Source organism: Dermacentor silvarum, chromosome 3 (genome assembly GCF_013339745.2).
Source record: "Dermacentor silvarum isolate Dsil-2018 chromosome 3, BIME_Dsil_1.4, whole genome shotgun sequence".
In the NCBI taxonomy this organism is placed as follows: Eukaryota; Metazoa; Arthropoda; class Arachnida; order Ixodida; family Ixodidae; genus Dermacentor; species Dermacentor silvarum.
In genome coordinates this window covers 10,088,860-10,106,159 of record NC_051156.1, presented here as the reverse complement: position 1 = coordinate 10,106,159, position 17,300 = coordinate 10,088,860, and the positions used below count along the sequence as shown (strand labels likewise).

The window sequence follows — 17,300 nt, the reverse complement described above, 5'->3', positions numbered from 1 at the left end:
TATGCACCTAATGCCTCCTGGCATGGCTTGAATGTTTTATTTTGCTGCTTAAATAGAGCCGGTAGGGACAGCAGGCAAAGTAATTTGTCATCGCAAAACGAAAAAATTCAGAGCCCTTCCGCTGTCGAAAAAATGGGGGTAAGCGAAGCTTGTAGCAAGACGACACTGTCGCAGGCGTTCCGCTTCGTTTGCCCTAAACTCTTCGCTGACGTTTGGCCTCAACATCGCGATCCCACAACTCGGGGTCCGCGGCTCTTCGCTGACGTACACGCCGTGGTGGCTCAGTGGCTATGGTGTTGGGCTGCTGAGCACGAGGTCGCGGGATCGAATCCCAGCCACGGCAGCCGCATTTCGATGGGGGCGAAATGCGAAAACACCCGTGTACTTAGATTTAGGTGCACGTAAAAGAACCCCAGGTGGTCCAAATTTCCGGAGTCCCCGCACTACGGCGTGCCTCATAATCAGATCGTGGTTTTGGCACGTAAAACCCCAAACTTTGAATTTAATTTTTTTTCGCTGACGTTTCGCATGGGCTTCGGAAGCCCTCACGCTAGAATTGGACGACAAGCTTCGCTTACCTCCACTTTCTCGATTTCGGAAGGGCTGCTGATTTTGTCTCTTTGGGTTCCACGTGTGACAAGGGAAGGTCAAGGGCGCGTTACAGGTCCCCGAGCTCACAGGAGGTAAACGAGTATGCCATTGAGCTTGGACCCTTTCTGCACTATCACCAGGAAAGGCTCACTTTTCACCGTGACACCACCGCTACTGCCGTCACTTGTAGCCTATAAAGCTTCGCTTAAAAAGGCGAAAATATTTGTACAGCGAAGCTGTATATGGCTACTTTCCAGCGGATCGGTGTCCATTGACCAAAGATCGTGCAATACAGGGCCGACGCGCGGCAGAGGTGAAGCAGGCTTCAAGCACTCCACCAACTTTCAAAAATAAGTTTAATATCTTGTGTCCAAATACAACCCGTATTAGATATTAAGCTGATAAGAACAGATACTACACTTGAACCCGTGCCGGCCATGTCTACGATCGCACCGTACACGTGTACGCCATCCCGCGTGTTCAAACTAGTGCCTACCAATCTGAGAGTCTTCTGTCTCCAGACGTCATGTTCTACGTAGGCTCCTTTCCCCAGTTCTGCTGTGACGGTGAAATGGGTAGGCCACGTGTTGTAAGGTCTGAAGAAGAACAGCGTGCCTACCAAGAACGACAGCGTGAACAGAAAAGGGAATGGGCGTGGCGGCGGCGGAAGGAGACTACGGATGGTGAGCGGGCCGCGGACGCCAAGCGTAAGCGTGCTGCCCGCCAAGACCGTGAGGCGAAAAGAAATGCGAACACTCCGTGTGGCCCCGATCCCGCAACCGTGGAAAGTTTCATCGGAGCGACGGTCAATCCCCACATACACAGCTTCGCTGGTCATCCACACTCACCAAGTGGAATGCATTGATTTTTTGAACGCCGCTATTCGAAATGACAAATAAAACTTCATGGTACTAGAAGTTACAGCTTGAGTTATATCGTCACCAAACATTAGGAAGAAATCGGAAGCATTATTTTTGGTAGCTTGTTTGGGAAGTACCTAGCCTATGTAATGCGGTTCTGTAAAAAGGGTTGGGGGCCAGAGACCGCATTTTCTTAAATCTTCACCGGTCACCCGGCTGATCTCCTTTTATTCTCTCAAAGATGCCCCGCTTTCCTCTTTTGAGTGACCAGACGATCTCGTTTGAGTGCCCGGATAACGGCTCTGACTTTTGGCTCATGGTCACTTGAAGGTCGCCGACAACGGGAGCTAAAAGCATCATGCTTAAAAAGCCAGAATACAACACAAACTGTAACCTGGAGGGACGTGCGTCACACATTGTACTATTTGCATTCTCCATTTTCTGACGCTGTCATTTGCATTTAAACAATATAGCTCTAATTTGGTTGGCCGTAAGCATTTCTCAGTAAAAACTAAGCACTGGTCCTGTTTGGCTACGCAATTCGAACCACAGAGAAAATGGCGGTGGAGACATGACACTCCGCCACGCAGGAACAATCGTCATATCATCGTGACGTTTTCGTGGAGACGATAGCCCAGTTATTATTCTCTGTCAATCGCGAAATACCGTGCTCGAATTTCGTTCTAGAGCAAAAACACTGATCTACATGGATGAGTATTCATTGGAGCTGGTGCCAATCCAAAGACTTTGGCGCCTTAGAACATAAGTGTCACTCAGATTGTAGTCTTGACCAACTTTGATAGGGGAAAGTACAAGCAGGTCTCTTCCACTAAACATCGATGTTTTGATGGCTGCGTCACAGGTGATGGAGAGGTGTGACATTTTGTTTTCGCTATCCGTAAGCATGTGCACAGTTCTCGCTGCTTCAGACAAGTTCAGGGAGCAAGAAAAAAAATCGTTTGAAAAAGCTCGAATCACTCGCCGTGGTGGCGTAGTGATTTTGGCGTAGCGCTACAAACCCCGAAGCCGCGCGATAAAATCCCGGCCACGGTGGCCGCATTTCGCTGGTGGCGAAATACAAAAACGCCCGTTTGCCGTGCTTTGTGTGCACGTTAAAGAACCCCAAGGGGGTTATATTATTATATACTAATTATGAGTCACCCACTACGGCGTGCCTCATAATTGTGGTCTTGGCACGTGAAACCATACAATTTATTCTAATTTATAAAAACCGAATCAAGACTATCGTAACGCCAAGAAACAGCCGCCAATCCAGCTAGCCACATGGACAGCCTGGGTGAGAGAGAAAAAAGACAATACAACCGTATAAAAGGGCTCACGAATAAACGCGGAATCCCATGTACAAAAAACCATGAAGATTAAACTCACATTTTTGAATATATGTGACGCGAAGCTTTCCTGAAGCGGTAAGTCAAAGGCTTATAATTTGCCGATGTCATTCCTGCGTCTTCGGCGCAAAGAGCAGTGATGCACGCGCACTGCTGCAGCCGTGCCAAACCCGTGCTACGCGATGTGAGACCTAGTTGGCGTTCGCAAGACAGACGCACTATTGTGGAGTAGAGCAGCCGACTGCTGTGCTGGAGGACCGATTCCACCAACGGACACGTGATTCAGTTTTTTCCTTAAGTATATGCGGCAGATGGCAGCAGTAGCCGTGGTCGAGAAACTCCACAAGGGTTCTCAAGGCAAGCTTCCTTTCTGCACCACAAAGTACGAGCCTCCCAGGTGGCTTCCTACCTGCTTAACGGTGGCGAAGCCGCAGTTCTCTTGCGTCTCGGTGTAGAATGCCCAGTCGATGTCCGAGTGCTGGCTGACGGTGGTGAAGAAGGGCACATCGGTCACCGTGTCCTCCGGACCGCCCGCCTCGAGCAGCAGCACCCGCGTCGACGGCTCCTTGGATAGCCGGTTCGCCAGCACCGATCCCGCAGAGCCGCCGCCCACTGTCGAACACGACAAACGAACGGTGAGGCAACGTCGCTGATCAACGTTCTTGGGCGCCACCAGCACACGCATTCAGTTAAGTACATTTAGACGAGTTCTTTATTCCTTACACTAGACCATAATTTTATCTTCTCAAGTGTTCCTAATTCTTTTCGGCTTAATTTTATTTCGTTCAACAAAACCGAGAGTTCAGCGAGTTAGCGTGGGGTCATCCGGAATAAAAAAAGAGGCAACTATAGCATGTGTCCCGTCGCTACTTTATTTGTCGTCCCCGCCACTGTGATTGAGCTGTGTTCCTCAAGGCTTGTCGTGAGTGATTCATTTCGAATGGAATGGGAAATGTTGGCACATATTGTGTCTTGGGCTCACCCATAAACAATGGATTGTCGAATGATCAAAGTATTAACAACATGAGGGGATCTAAGAAGCCTGCCGGCAAAAATGCACTTTTCGTAAACATGCTTAAACTATCAATATAGAACAAAAAACAGCAACAAAACGGCAAACCTTGCCCTTTCTGCTATTGAACAAAATTCAATCACTTCAATATACCTATGCACATAAATAAATATACACGCACGGACGTGGTAAGTTGTGATACAGAGATAAAATGTCACTTTCAGTAAAGAAAGTTGTTAAATATTTCGGAGTTTATCGCAGTAATGATGCGTTATTTTGTGGCCCAAGAACAGCTGTTTAATATATCATTTTAAAATGCTGGTATATTCAACAGGATTTTTTTTATGCATCCCCTATATTTGTACCGCTTTAGATCAGTTCGTCATTCTAGCTATCCAGTGGGCTTTGCGTGGCTCACGACGAAGGACAAAAATCTGCGTGAATCTGAGTCATGAGAGACAGGGATGTTCATGGTAGCTGGGCTACCATGAGGATCCCCACTTCTCCTAAGTTGTAGTTCATGCTTTTATTTGCGTGTGTGCTTTTTCGTTTTTTTTATCTTTCTGGTTAGCATAAAGCGTCAATCCACAGTAACGTATTTATGGATGTATTTCTATTGATGTTCTTTTTATGCGAAACGTTATTTATGTTTTGTAATTAGGCGTTTTTCTGTAACTTGTGTGAAATGGGTGTTTCGGCATCCATGTCCATGTTTGCTCCTGTGCAAAAAAAAAAAACTTTGAGCTTACACATTCTCTCAACACACATGTTTTATATGTATAGTGTGTTGCTATAGGTTAGTTGCTATATACTTATATGCAAGTTCACGTGCTGTAGTAGTGCACATTTTCATACATGCTGCGCAAAACTTGCTAGGGGAAACAGACCTAATCAAGCCGAATTTGTGGCATTTTGTCTGTGCCTCTACATCCGTTGCTTGTGTGAATGTAAAATAAAGTTCAAGTTCAAGCATCTGTGACTAGCAGTGTAAAGTTAGGCCTATCCGGTTCTAGTTACCCTGCTGCATCAATTATGGACCAACTTCTGCCAAAACTAGACTGTCTTCCGGCATTAGTAATAATTATGGCTACTGAAGTCAGACGTATATGACTTTCGCGGGAAAACAGTAGCAATTCATCATCGAAAGCTCAGAGGCTGAGAAAAGATGCTCACGAATTACACAATTCTTTCGAAGAAAGATGAAACCCGATCTACTATTTTATAACGTGGCCGATGCTGACGTGACAAATTATTAGTTCGTTTGACCAGCCCTAACGAATCTCTCGAATTTAGTTCGTTAAAAATATCGTCCGTCACTGATATAACTTTGGTACTTGTGTCATGATTCATGGTGAAACAAGCGCTCATTTTTGGCAACTGCTAAACTCAATCTTAAAAATATCGATACATTAGTATTACCATACTAATTTGCTTATGAAGCTGTAGAGTTGTATTTCCTTGCCTCATATTGATTTAGCGCAGTCCGCTGGTCCGTAGGGACGGAAAAGTTCCTATCGGTGTGACAAAACAAAAAGATGCTTTTTTGATGGGCAAGCGCGTTGCTAAGTTCCCATATGTTACGCCCATAGAACTTTTTCTCGGTCAAGGCTGTGCTAGGATTACCAAGTAGCTGCTTCTCAGGCTCCTTCATGAAGCAAATTTGGTGCTAAAAATATTAGCTAATACCATCTGTCTCGCAGGTGACTTGGACAAACACGTCTCCGCGATTAAAAAAAAACTCACTCAGACTATCCAGTCCCAAGCCAATCACAGGCTAGATAGATCCACTGTCATCCACTCCTTCGAAGGACCTATTAACTCCAGTCACACTGCCGACCGAACGTTTACATAGTCATTACTCAAAACTATTTTTCGCCCCAACCCCACGGGGCACTACTGCTGCCAAGTTGCGCCCTAATGGCGGTGAAATGTCAAAACGCCCGTGTCCCGTGCATTGAGGGCACTTTGAGGTTGCCCTGGAGGTGAAAATTATTCACTACGGCGTGCCTTATAATCAAATCGTAGTTTTCGCACGTAAAACCCCAGAATTCAAGGTTGCGCCCCCTGCAAACAGAAAAATTCTTCACCAACTTCGCAGTAACTTTGGAAATAGTACGCTTCTCACAACTTTTCTACCACTTTATTTCGTGTTGCGAAGAACATGCGTCGCTCTGCAAGGAACTTGCATTTTATACAAATGTGATAAGGGATATATATATATATATATATATATATATATATATATATATATATATATGGTCTTTCGATTACCAAGTGCTACCCCGAAAACATTAAGAGGCGTTATTACATTCCCAATATTCAAATACTTGGCTGTTCAATTTGTGATCGTCTGTAGAATCCGCACACTGAAAAACTGTTAACATTTGCATTTGGAGGTGATGTTTATGTGTAAATATTGTTGTAACGTGACACTTGACTCGTCTGTTTTTTGTTGTTCTGTTTTTCTCTTACTTCATGTTTGTGTGTGCTATAAACAAAGTAAGCATATTCCCGTCAGCGTTTGTTTTAAATTGGACCATATAAATGATTGCAACAATTTTCTTCCAAAATATTAAGTTGAAATAATTCTTTCGTGAAAAGATCACTTTCGCTCATTTTCCACTGTATTTCGCGGCAGCAATAGCTGACCTTAAATAGGGCCTGTGTCAAATAAAAAAGATATTCACTGAGAAATGTACCCCTCCAGCTTCTACTGCTACTTCGATAAACAATGTGATCAACATTGGCGCACATCCTTTAACACCGATGCTCTTCGTACCCCACTGTGCAGCTCTAGGATGTCAGAATTCAACAGTTGCCGCTTATCGCATTTGATAATCATCTGTACTGAAATCTTCGGCTAAAAGGGAAGGTGGCCGCCTAAACCGTCGTGAACGCATCGAATACTATGTGGGAAAAGACACTTTGCCGGGTTTATTGGCGCAGAGCGCTAAGCCGTCCTAAGATGGCGAACTCAAGGTAACAAACCGAACGTGCGCATTCTGCCGGATGCGAGCTCATCTCCCTCTTCGTCCTCTTCTATGCGCCGCGCGAGCACGATTTCCATCAAACGCAATAACTGACTGCGAAAAAAGCCGTTGTATTGTTGGTTTGTTTCTTGTTTCTTTTTCGATTCCTCCACTTTTTTTTCTTGGAAGGTTTACCCACACATGAGTGCTCACTTTAGGACATCGAAGTCGTGTGTTCGGCAATCACTAGTTTCCGGCAAATCCGCCCCAAACTGTGCCACACCTCTCGCACAGCAATCGAAGCTTTTGTTTACATTCGTCACTGTTCACCGATTGCACGTCGATTTTGAAACGCCCTGTGTGGACACGCCTACGTTCTGCCTGTGCCGCAAGAATTAACGGCAGGAAGGCAAAATGAAGGCAAAATGGGTGAAGGCAAAATCGCCTGTGCGTGCTTTTCCCGTTCTCCGTTGCATCAGAATAGTGCGGCTTTACATCTGGTCCTCCTCTTAACAATGACTCCTCTTTAGTGGCCTTGGCAGTGCGGGCACCGTAGCGTCCTGACAATAATCACGAAATCGTGACCTTCGTTTCAGACAGCGAGAGCTGCATCGTTACGTGGGCGGAGTACCCAGTGTACACACGTTTAGGGGCACAGTAAACAATTGCAAAGGGCTAGGCTTAATCGTATCTGCGTATTACCGCATCGATTGTGTCCGAGCACTCACGCTCTAGGATGTCATATTTCAACAGTTGCCGCTTATCGCATCTGATAATCACCTCTCTTCGGACAGAATGCAAGGTGGCTGCCCAATCCGTCGTGAACGCAAAAACTGACTACGAAAAAAAGTTATTTTATTATTGGTTTGTTTCCGGTTCCTTTTTCGATTCCTCCATAAATCTATAAAAAATTCCTTATGGTAAAAAAATTCCTGATGATAAAAACACAGTCTATAAATGCCAACTGTGTCTCACCAGCAGAGTGCAGTAGCACAAAACTCAGCCGTAGTCAATCAGTCGGTCGGTCAATCGGTCGGTTGGTTGGTCGGTCATGTTATCTATCAACCTATTAATTTGTTTGTTTATTAATTTATTCCAATAATTTCACGGTCACGTGGGTGACGCAGGAAGCAGTTGCGAGCATTCACGTACACGGCACTGAAGATATAAATTTTTAACGGGACGAACCACCACAGATGCGATGTAATCGTAGTCCCGCTTTATTGCAGTTAACAGAGAACTCAAGCAGGTAAATTCCAGTTAAACGCAGCGTTGAGCCCAAAACTACCTCTCGCATACGTCGCCTCGGATGCAGGGCATAGAAGCTACGGTTCGTGTGCGGCAAGTACACGCATTCAAAGGTATACAGGTACACTACATCTTCCACTCTGCGGAATAAGCGGGCGCACATTGGGCCATGTCCTGAGAGGAGCGTTCCTTCGGTGTCTTCACTGGTAAAAAAAAGTTGTCGCAGTTTCACCTGAAAGGCGAAGCATGAATTGCGATAGCAAAATTGTAGAGAGCTATACGGAGTAATGATATTAGCTTTATCAGCTGTATAAACTTGGACATGCAGCAGCACCGGCAACGCGCAGAACTGTTGTCGACGCCGTCGGCGTTTTGCCCGCGTTCGCTCAAATTGCGTGCGGCGTTGGTGAGTGTTGCCGGAGCCTCTGATATAAATAGGCACTTAGTGACGCAGCTAAACGTCGCCTACCTTCCCTAACCCCCCCCCCTCCCCCGCGGCCTCTCGCGCGTCGGAAGAAGGCGCGTTTGCTCTACATATATGGTGATTGTAAAGGAGGAAAGAGACGCCTACTTCTGCAGCCCTTAAGCGAGCACGGCGCAGAACGCGCGTTTGTTCTTCGCCGTGCGTTCACTCCCCGTGAAAGCGCGCGCCCCTCGCGCCCTTTCACTCGCACATACAGCGTTCGGCGCGCGGAGACGATTTCATCTCCATTGACGTCATACGGAACCTCACGGCGACGGCGACGGCGACGGCGACGGCAGAAATCTGCTTTTGAAAAGAAATGCTGGCTCTCCCGTAATCGAGAGTAGATGCAAGCATGAAACGGCTACCATATGGCGTCTTTTGCTGCCTGAGGTGCCACCACCTTCAACCGCTTTTCTTCTTCTAACAGTGCAGCGCGCTCAGCGTCTGCCACTACTTTTTCTTCTTGTCGCGGACCGCTCACGACTCACAGACAGCTGGCGTTGCTATTGGAAATGGCAAATAAAACTTCAGCGTACTAGAAGTTTGAGTGATATTGTGAACAAACATTAGGAAGAAATCGGAAGCAATATTTTTTTGTAACTTGCTTGGGCAGTAACTAGGGTATGTAATGGGGTCCTGTAGAAGGGGTTGGGGGCCAGAGACCGCCTTTTCATAACTTTTGACTGGTTTCCCGATGATCTCGTTTTGTTCTCGCAACGATGCGCAGATGTTCTCGTTTGAGTGCCTGGATAATGGCTCTGGCTTTTGGCTCAAAGTCACTTGAAGGTCGCTGACAACGGGAGTTCAAAGCGTTTCATGCTTAAAAAATACAACGAGTGTTACACTTTTGTAAAACGTGAAGGCGAGAGCCTGCCAGTGGCACGAGCGCGCCTTTGTGACCGCCTTACGTGTGCAATCAGGCACGCACTACGCACGAAGAACCGTGGAGCAACCGTGGCTTCAGGGAAGCGTGCTCGTCTCGCACCGTGGAGGCCCGGGAAATGTACCAAATTTTATTTTCAAAGCCACTAATTTACTTTGTTTACAGGAGCCGTCCTGAGTAATGTGACGTCAATCCGAGCATGATTATAGGTGTTTCTTTACTCTTTGCGGCGTCGACCATTTTTCGCCACGGCGCAGTTTCGCCAAAGTCACCGCAAGGGCACCGCCAACATAAACACCTAAGGCCTTAGTAATCTGGCTCATCCTCGTGGTCGTTCTTCAACAGAAGCACTAATTCCATCTGACAGCGAAGGGCCATGTTTATGTCGTCCATGTATAGCGCCCAGCGCACACCCGAGCGGTTTCCGCCGCCAGCACATAACATCACTATTGGGTCGACACATATACAATATACTTCCATTGCTTCTAAGCATGCACTAGCGCGCAGAGCTCCCCTGCTCGTGCGTCTTGCTTATCTATGCTCGAACTTATCAGCTATAGCCTGCGGTACGATAAGCCAGCACCGTCTGGGCAGCTGCACAAAGGCGGGTACACTCTCGGCATGAGTCCAACCAAATACCGCTTAGGCCTCCATGTTATTTCAATGCGCAAAAATCGTGGGGACCGGTTAGGTAAGACGCATGTGTCACATGTCAGTCATATGTGTCAATAATATCTTATTGAAATGTCACTCTTTGCCCCAGTGATACTTTCTGCATAATTTAGCAATAAACTTCAGTTGATAGTCATCGTTCTGTCTTGTCTTGACTTGTCTGCTTGATCGTCCCGTTTTGCGTAGGGAAATAGCAACATGTCAGACGAACTAGCCGGACAACACATTCTCTGAATTTAACTGAGCAGGCTGGCCGGTTTGTCAGCGCGTGCGTGGGAGCAATGCTGTCTCGAAGGAGGCTTGCCTGACGTGTTGGCGCATGCCGGGGTCTACTTTAGAAAAGTGTCGTGGAGACTTCACCTATTATGACCGTTACACTATCATTCAAGCATACTCAACTTGATAACAACGTGTGATCCATCGAATAAAAAAATTATTGTTACGGCTGCTGAACTCTTCTATCGCAAGAAAATCAAAATCAGTGACGGTTCTATTTCGATTTTTTTTTCTCTTCGAGATTCATCAGGGCTTCGAGTGGTGCTCCACCTACGTTGTACCTGGAATCGGCAGGTCGTGGGAAATCAAAATAAAGGAACAGAATCGAGTGACAGGAATCACTACATTATGCCAGCCCAAATTATTTAAGGGTCTGCCATTGAACAAGGTGCGGGACAATTGCGAGAAAAGCGCTGCATTCAAAAGCGAAGCTTGCCCACTCGGCTATTCGCTTCTTTGCTCGTAGTAGACCTTGAACCAGGCCTAGTTGGTATTTACTGCATGACATGCTTACCGCTAAAGAAAAACGCGGGCAGCGAAGGAAACACGAACACGGGCAGTTCTAACTCGCTTCTAACTAGACCCTGCATATCGAGCCTAACCTAACCTACAGCCTAACCCAACGCTTAAATTTCCGTCCAAACGAGATCATAACGGCTGACTGAGAGTCCGTAATAGCGAATAGGCAGTTGTTTGTTGTCAGTTGTTGCCCGTGTCACTGGGGCGCACGTTACATAAGGTTTGCCGCTTTGTATTGCGCCTTCGGCAATCTGCCAGTGCCAGGGTTGCTGGCGACGGGACGCAATCTCTCTCCTTCACTATCCCGAACGTTTTCCAATGTTTCATTTGATATCCGAGCTGATTTCTCAATCATAACTCTCTGTTATAACCGATGCATGCTGTGCCAAGTCTGCCGACGCCGTCTGCGCGATTCGGCGGCGTGGTAGGGCACCCGTTGCAGGCTGTTGGTGATGGTAGCTCATCACCGGTGCATATAGGTGACCGACGTTGGTGTCAGGCTGCGCGTTCTCATCGATTCCGGGGTCAGGTCACGTGGCCAATTCGAATAGCCTGCGGCAGAGGCTTTCACCACAGCCACACAAAAAACCGTTCTGGAACTCTCCGTCAAATATTGTTTCGCAGCAATCCATACATGGATGAACGCGATGCTTGGCAGAGCGATGACGACGAAGGCGTTTGCACGTGGGCCGGATCAGACATCTTCTATTGCCCTAGCCTTCTTTGTATATATTCTGTAAATATATGCTTCGCCTACATCTCGCCTCCGTCACAATTCGGTGGAGGTGCTGGGTACGTGACACCCCGCAACGGCACTCTGCGGCGGCCGTGGTTTCGGACATCTGCCAGCCATGGCGGAAGACACGGCGCCTACATCAGCGCCCGCCACTTCAACGGTTGTGCTTGTGCAACCCCGGGATCCTGGCACGTTCTGCGGTTCCGGTGAAGCGGACGTTGAAGACTGACTGGGGGAGTAGGAGCTCGTAATAAGTAGTAGGAGCTATAATAAGCAAATATTATACAGTATACTGCGAAAGTATGGTTCGATAACCACGAAGCGGAGATCAGGGAGCTGGGACACCTGCAAATAAAAACTACGAGACTTGTTTGGGAAGCCCGATGGCCGGAAGATCGCCGCGAAAAAGATGCTCGCGTCACGTGCGCAGACAGCTGCAGAATCTTACGTCGCGTACATAGAAGACGTGTTATCGCTGTGCCCAAAGGCCGATGCCGAGATGCCGGAAGACGACAAGGTTGGCCACATCTTAAAAATGGTCGCCGACGACGCCGCCAGCCTTTTAATGTGCGAAAATATTTGCCCGGGAGCTTCTGACTGCATGGAAATGCATAAATGGTTTTTCACGGCACCAACTGTACCAAATTTGAGAACATTTGTAGCATTAAAAAAAACTGAGATATGTGCTTTTGGTGCAGGCTTAACGGACTTCTATAGTATAGGACTGCTATAAGAGAGCTTCTATATTTTTATTATCAATTTTTGCGAACGTCTGTAAAAAGAAATCGCAAACTCTAAATCGAAATCTTGCTTCCTACATTCACTACACTTTATCTCTCAAAAGCAATAGGTTTGCTTAAATTTGTGCAGTGGTTGTCTCATAAAAGCACTTCTGCGTTTTACCTGTATTTGAATTGCGAAATCGTAGTTGCCCCGCTTTAAAGATTCCTCTTAACAGCTTCGCTTTAAAGAAAACTAGTCGTGCTTTCCGTCGGTCGCATTTCACTCACTGTCAAGGACGCGCGACCGCAAACTGGAGAGTCACGTGGTCGAGCAAGACGCGAGATGAATGCACCAGCGCCGAGACAATGGACGCCCTTCTCTGCTCGCGGTGCCAGGTCAACGAAGTGGGGCGACAAGTGTCCCGCCGCTCTCGCCGCCCTGACCCGCGCGCGCGTCCCTCTCGGTGCGGATCCCGGCGAAGGTCGACGCCAACGCGCACTCCGACTGGCCTTTCGAGGTTTCTGCTGCCTACGCGACAAACTGCCGCGTGTCACTGTGCCCTTCTCCGCATTATTAGAAAAAAAATCGAAAGAGTGAAGAATAAAGCTGCGCTGTTCGTACTTGGAAATAATACAAGAAACATTAATGCAACGGTGGCAAAGAAGCACGTACGGTGGGACACGCTGCGGAAACGGCGTCAAATCGGAAGATTGAGGCTGTTTCGCGTTATCTCCTGTTCAGAAACTGGTACTGATCGCGCGAACAATATACATCCACCTGAATACGTGTCCTTAACGTTAAGTATGCCTCGTGTAAAACTTGGTTGTTAGTACGTCTTCTTTTTTTTTCAATACTGTACTCGATATTGGAACAGATTACCAAGTGACTTTGCTAACAAAGCTTCGAGTTATGTATTTGTAGCGTCGCTCCAAGATTCCATTTAGTTGGTGCTACACGAAGTAGCCTAAACATAAACATGTCGTATTTACACATGTGTCTTGTTTGTGCATTTTTCATCGTAATCTCCCACTACGGCATTGCTTTTGAAAGCGCTGCGGGTACTTTGGTAAATAAAGTAAATAAATATCGAGTTCGAGTGCCAGCTATAGCTGACGTCAGCCAATCGCGATTGTACCATTGCGCATGTGTGCAGTACCTCATTAAAAGACGGTCGTGTCTCCATCTCGGTCTCAAGGGGCAGCATTTGCGGCTCCAGCGTCCTTTGCGGTATAGGTGCGTATATTGAGTCATTTTTCCACAAAGTATGTAGACACAAGCTACGGTACAATTGTTACAATGACATCAAAATTTACGAAACAATGCACGAAATTTATGGCGTTTTTTTTATATATCAACACAAATGTTGTGATTTTCATAACCTGTAGTCTTTGTTTCTATGGAAAGAAACATTATCGCCTTGACTGGCACCTTATCGCTTCGCAGTACCAATGAAAACTGACATCTTAAGTAGAAACGGCTCACTCACTGATCTAAAAAAAAGTATATTCCTAAAGCTTAAGTCAACTCTTCAACCCGCTTTTCTTAAATTCCTTTGGATTTGCGCATCGAGGCATTCTGTTTTCACGAAATAAAATTAGTTGTGGGTGGGTGATTGTTCTGGACGTTTCTTCGTTACGTTCCTAATCTTTTGTGGCACAGACATCGGCAGAAAGGCCGTGTTCAACTCGCATGTCAAACGTTGTATGAAAAAGAAAATCGACTAATGCAATGCAGTCGCGATGTGATGATGAATGGTAAAATTACCGCAAGCAGTCTAAATCATCCCGAATTGAAAACGAAGCGGCCGAAGGAAATTTTTCAACGACGACATGACGATACTACCAAAAGAGAATACAACATATTCTGAAATGTAATTAACCCCAAGCTGTCTTTCTCAACCTAGTGCAAATATCCAAGGGCGGTGTATTTGCGCCATCAGATGATGCGACAGAAATAAATGCTTGTTATTGTTACCGTATTCACAGAAGAAAACTTTTTCTTCCGGTTCGCAAAGAAAACATGCATCTACAATAAAATACTTAGGCGTCCATTTATGTGAAAGCTATTTTTTATGCGCACATTGAGTAGTCACCAGTACGGCCTCAAAAGCACTCGGCTTTATTACGTGGAATTCGTGCTCTGCTAACCAGTCTACCAAACTCATTGCATACATATTCTTAGGTCACACGAGAATAGAATATGCCACCCTTAATTGGAATCCTAGTCGTACATATCTGATTAACAACATTCAAGCCATCCAAAATAAATGTGCCCACTTTATCACGACAAAGTACTCGTATGCACGTTTGTATAGTCATGACTGATATCAGACTATACAAACTATGTCAGACTGTATCTGACTATATCTGACTGATATAGTCTGACTGACATCAGAGCCTCACCGAAACTGTCCGCACTTCAAGCGAAGGATAATTACGCTATGCTCACTGACTTTCTCAGAGTTCATCATAGCGAATCTTCATTTTCAGTCTCACACATCAAACCTTCCCATCACACTTTTACACGTTTGGCTCATGCATTCCAAGTCCACCTCTTGTTCGCGCGCACTGGCTTCCTTCGTAATTCACCAGTGTTTTCGTATTGTTCATTATTAGCTTGTGAATGAAACCCCACTATTTAGTCCCCCCCCCCCTCCCCATGTAATGCGTCAAAGACTAACATGAATAAAACAATTGTCATAGGTCCTTCATTTTCAATAGGCTTTCAAGTCACTGTTCTTTCTAATTACAACTAGGCGCGCGTGAATCATCTAAAGCTGTGCTGATGTTCATGAATGTTGCTTTCTCGTTGTCATCAAATTGTTTTGTTGTTGTAAACGCTTGAAAGCTGTCCCGGACAGTGTAACAACTCGAGGGTAGGAGCATTCTAAAAACAGCCCGTTGCCGAATGGCGATATTTTCAGTAAGAGTTGAATGCCACCCGCACTCCGCTGCGAACGGCTTACATACCATAGTTTTCCAAGTTAAACAAAACAAATGCACGTATTTAATCAAGCGTGACAGAATGACTGACGCGTGCGTGAGACTGCGTGCGCCACAGTTTTGAGCGAGTGAAACACCTGCACGCGTGTAACTGTATTCATGGTTATGAAACCTTTCTGTCGTTTAGTTTTGCTGATGTCAGCAAGCTGAGCCTTCTTACCACTGATGGCAGTCTCCTCGCGTGACCACAAGGGGTCGAATTCACACACAAAAAAATTTCATTCGTAAGCGATCTTTGACATTTGCTGGTCGCTTTCGCTAATGCTAGCATGACCAGCACCAGTATTGGCTGAAATTTCCTCTTACGGACAATTCTAGCGTAATATCATTTTGTGAAGGTGTGCGCAGTTCTGCAGACTCTCTGAACTATCCGCCCAATGAATGGTTCCATGTCTAAAGGGCAGTTTTCTGGAGTTAGTACACACAATGGCCGCGGCAGAAGGTAATTTACTTACGTGCCGGAGTAAATAATATAGAGTTATGATCACTGTTGTGCCGTGTCCGCTTTTTCTGCCTGCACCCATTTCTTCGTTAAGTAATGTTTGAAATTGCGTTTTGTAGTGTACATCATTCTCCGTCATAATTGATTCATTGTATTTCAATGTAGACCGGCCTGTACTACAAGCTCACATAGAAATACGCATGACTTCTCCCCTGCAAACATTGATTCAATCTCTACTGGACCTTCTAACTCGTTTATGTACTGACATGCGAATGGATGGGGTTCGAAAAGCTAAGTGCAGATGAGTTTCAACGCGAACGTAAAGCGCAGCAGGCTGCTGCGCGGCTGACGCGTACCCAATGAACGCTTGTAGTGGTTGTTGCTTTCTGCTAGCCATTTTGCTCTAAGCTGCGCTGCTCAGTACACATATTGAGAACCAGACATACGCAGTGGGGAGCGAAACACGTATGTTGCACTTAGTTCATCCTTAATTAGTGGATGGTTCTGCGTGCGTTTAGGCCCCACCTCAACACGCCTAGCAGCTTTGCTGCTGTGTTCGCTTCGTTTAGTGGCTAAGACAAGTGACACCGTAAGCTCCGAAAATCGTGAGCAAGCCACAGATGTAGTTAAACGAGTCCGTAGACTTCCAGAAGTGAATCGGCGAAAAACAAAGACGAGCACACATGTGCTCATAACAAGAAAACCTGGCCACGCTCTGGCATGCCCTGCCCGTTCTGTAGACAACTGCGCGCCACGATGGCCTGGTATGGCCATGAACTTTGAATCCCATCATTAGCGAGCCCTGAAAGTTAGTGGCAACCTCGAGCCGGTCCGCGTGCCCGTATTATATTCCTCGTACGTTCATTTCGCTTTGCTGCTTATTAAAAAAAAAACTGGCCTCCTACGCTGTTCACTTGAGGAAGACTTCGTGTTTGCCGTCATTTAGGGAGCACCGGGTCAGTGCATTTGTCTTTGCAGCCAACGTCAGAGCAATTGTTCTCTCACACAAAAGAGCTTCGTTTCGAGTCATAACAGAGTCCGACACTAAATGCCTCTTGGACACCAGCAAAGAGAGTCGAAGACAGAAAAAGTTAATGGCAGTCAGGAACCACTTAATGCTCAGTCTACTAATCACCTCGCTATGAGCCAATCTTCCAGTTAAGCCTACACGGATGGACGAGCGAATTCCCAAGAGAACAAAGTGACAGATACGGCTGAGTTCATGCTATACTTATCGAGATAATGCCCGGAAATGCAACCCCGTTCAGCCTCTGTAATCGATCGCAAATGTTCTGGCCGTTTAAATACGCAAAGAAAGAATGTAACCGCTTTTGCTAAGTTCTTGCATTGCACCTGCATCTATGCGCATCTATGGATAGCACATACATCTATGCGCGCGAGAGTAAGGGAACCTCTGTACCTAAGGAGTTGTTTTCAGTCTCAGGTACACCATAGATATATTTCATGTTATGGCGATTTCGGCAGTAAGGTTACATGCAATTGAAGTCTTGTGTAGGGTCTGTCACTTTTACGCATGAATGTGCATTATATT

The 17,300-nt window shown here is 46.2% G+C and overlaps 1 protein-coding gene and 1 non-coding gene across 2 annotated transcripts in view; both read right to left on the bottom strand.

Annotated features, from left to right (window-relative positions):
- LOC119445316 (glucose dehydrogenase [FAD, quinone]) overlaps window positions 1-17,300 on the bottom strand; it is a 92,362-nt gene that overhangs the window by 43,597 nt on the left and 31,465 nt on the right. Inside the window, exon 2 of the mRNA XM_037709630.2 lies at window positions 3,210-3,412. Coding sequence (XP_037565558.1) covers window positions 3,210-3,412 — 203 coding nt within the window. The remainder of the gene's footprint in view (window positions 1-3,209; window positions 3,413-17,300) is intronic.
- On the bottom strand, window positions 853-1,039 carry LOC119447030 (U2 spliceosomal RNA). Its single transcript, XR_005190913.1, has one exon. It is a non-coding gene; the product is annotated as a U2 spliceosomal RNA (small nuclear RNA).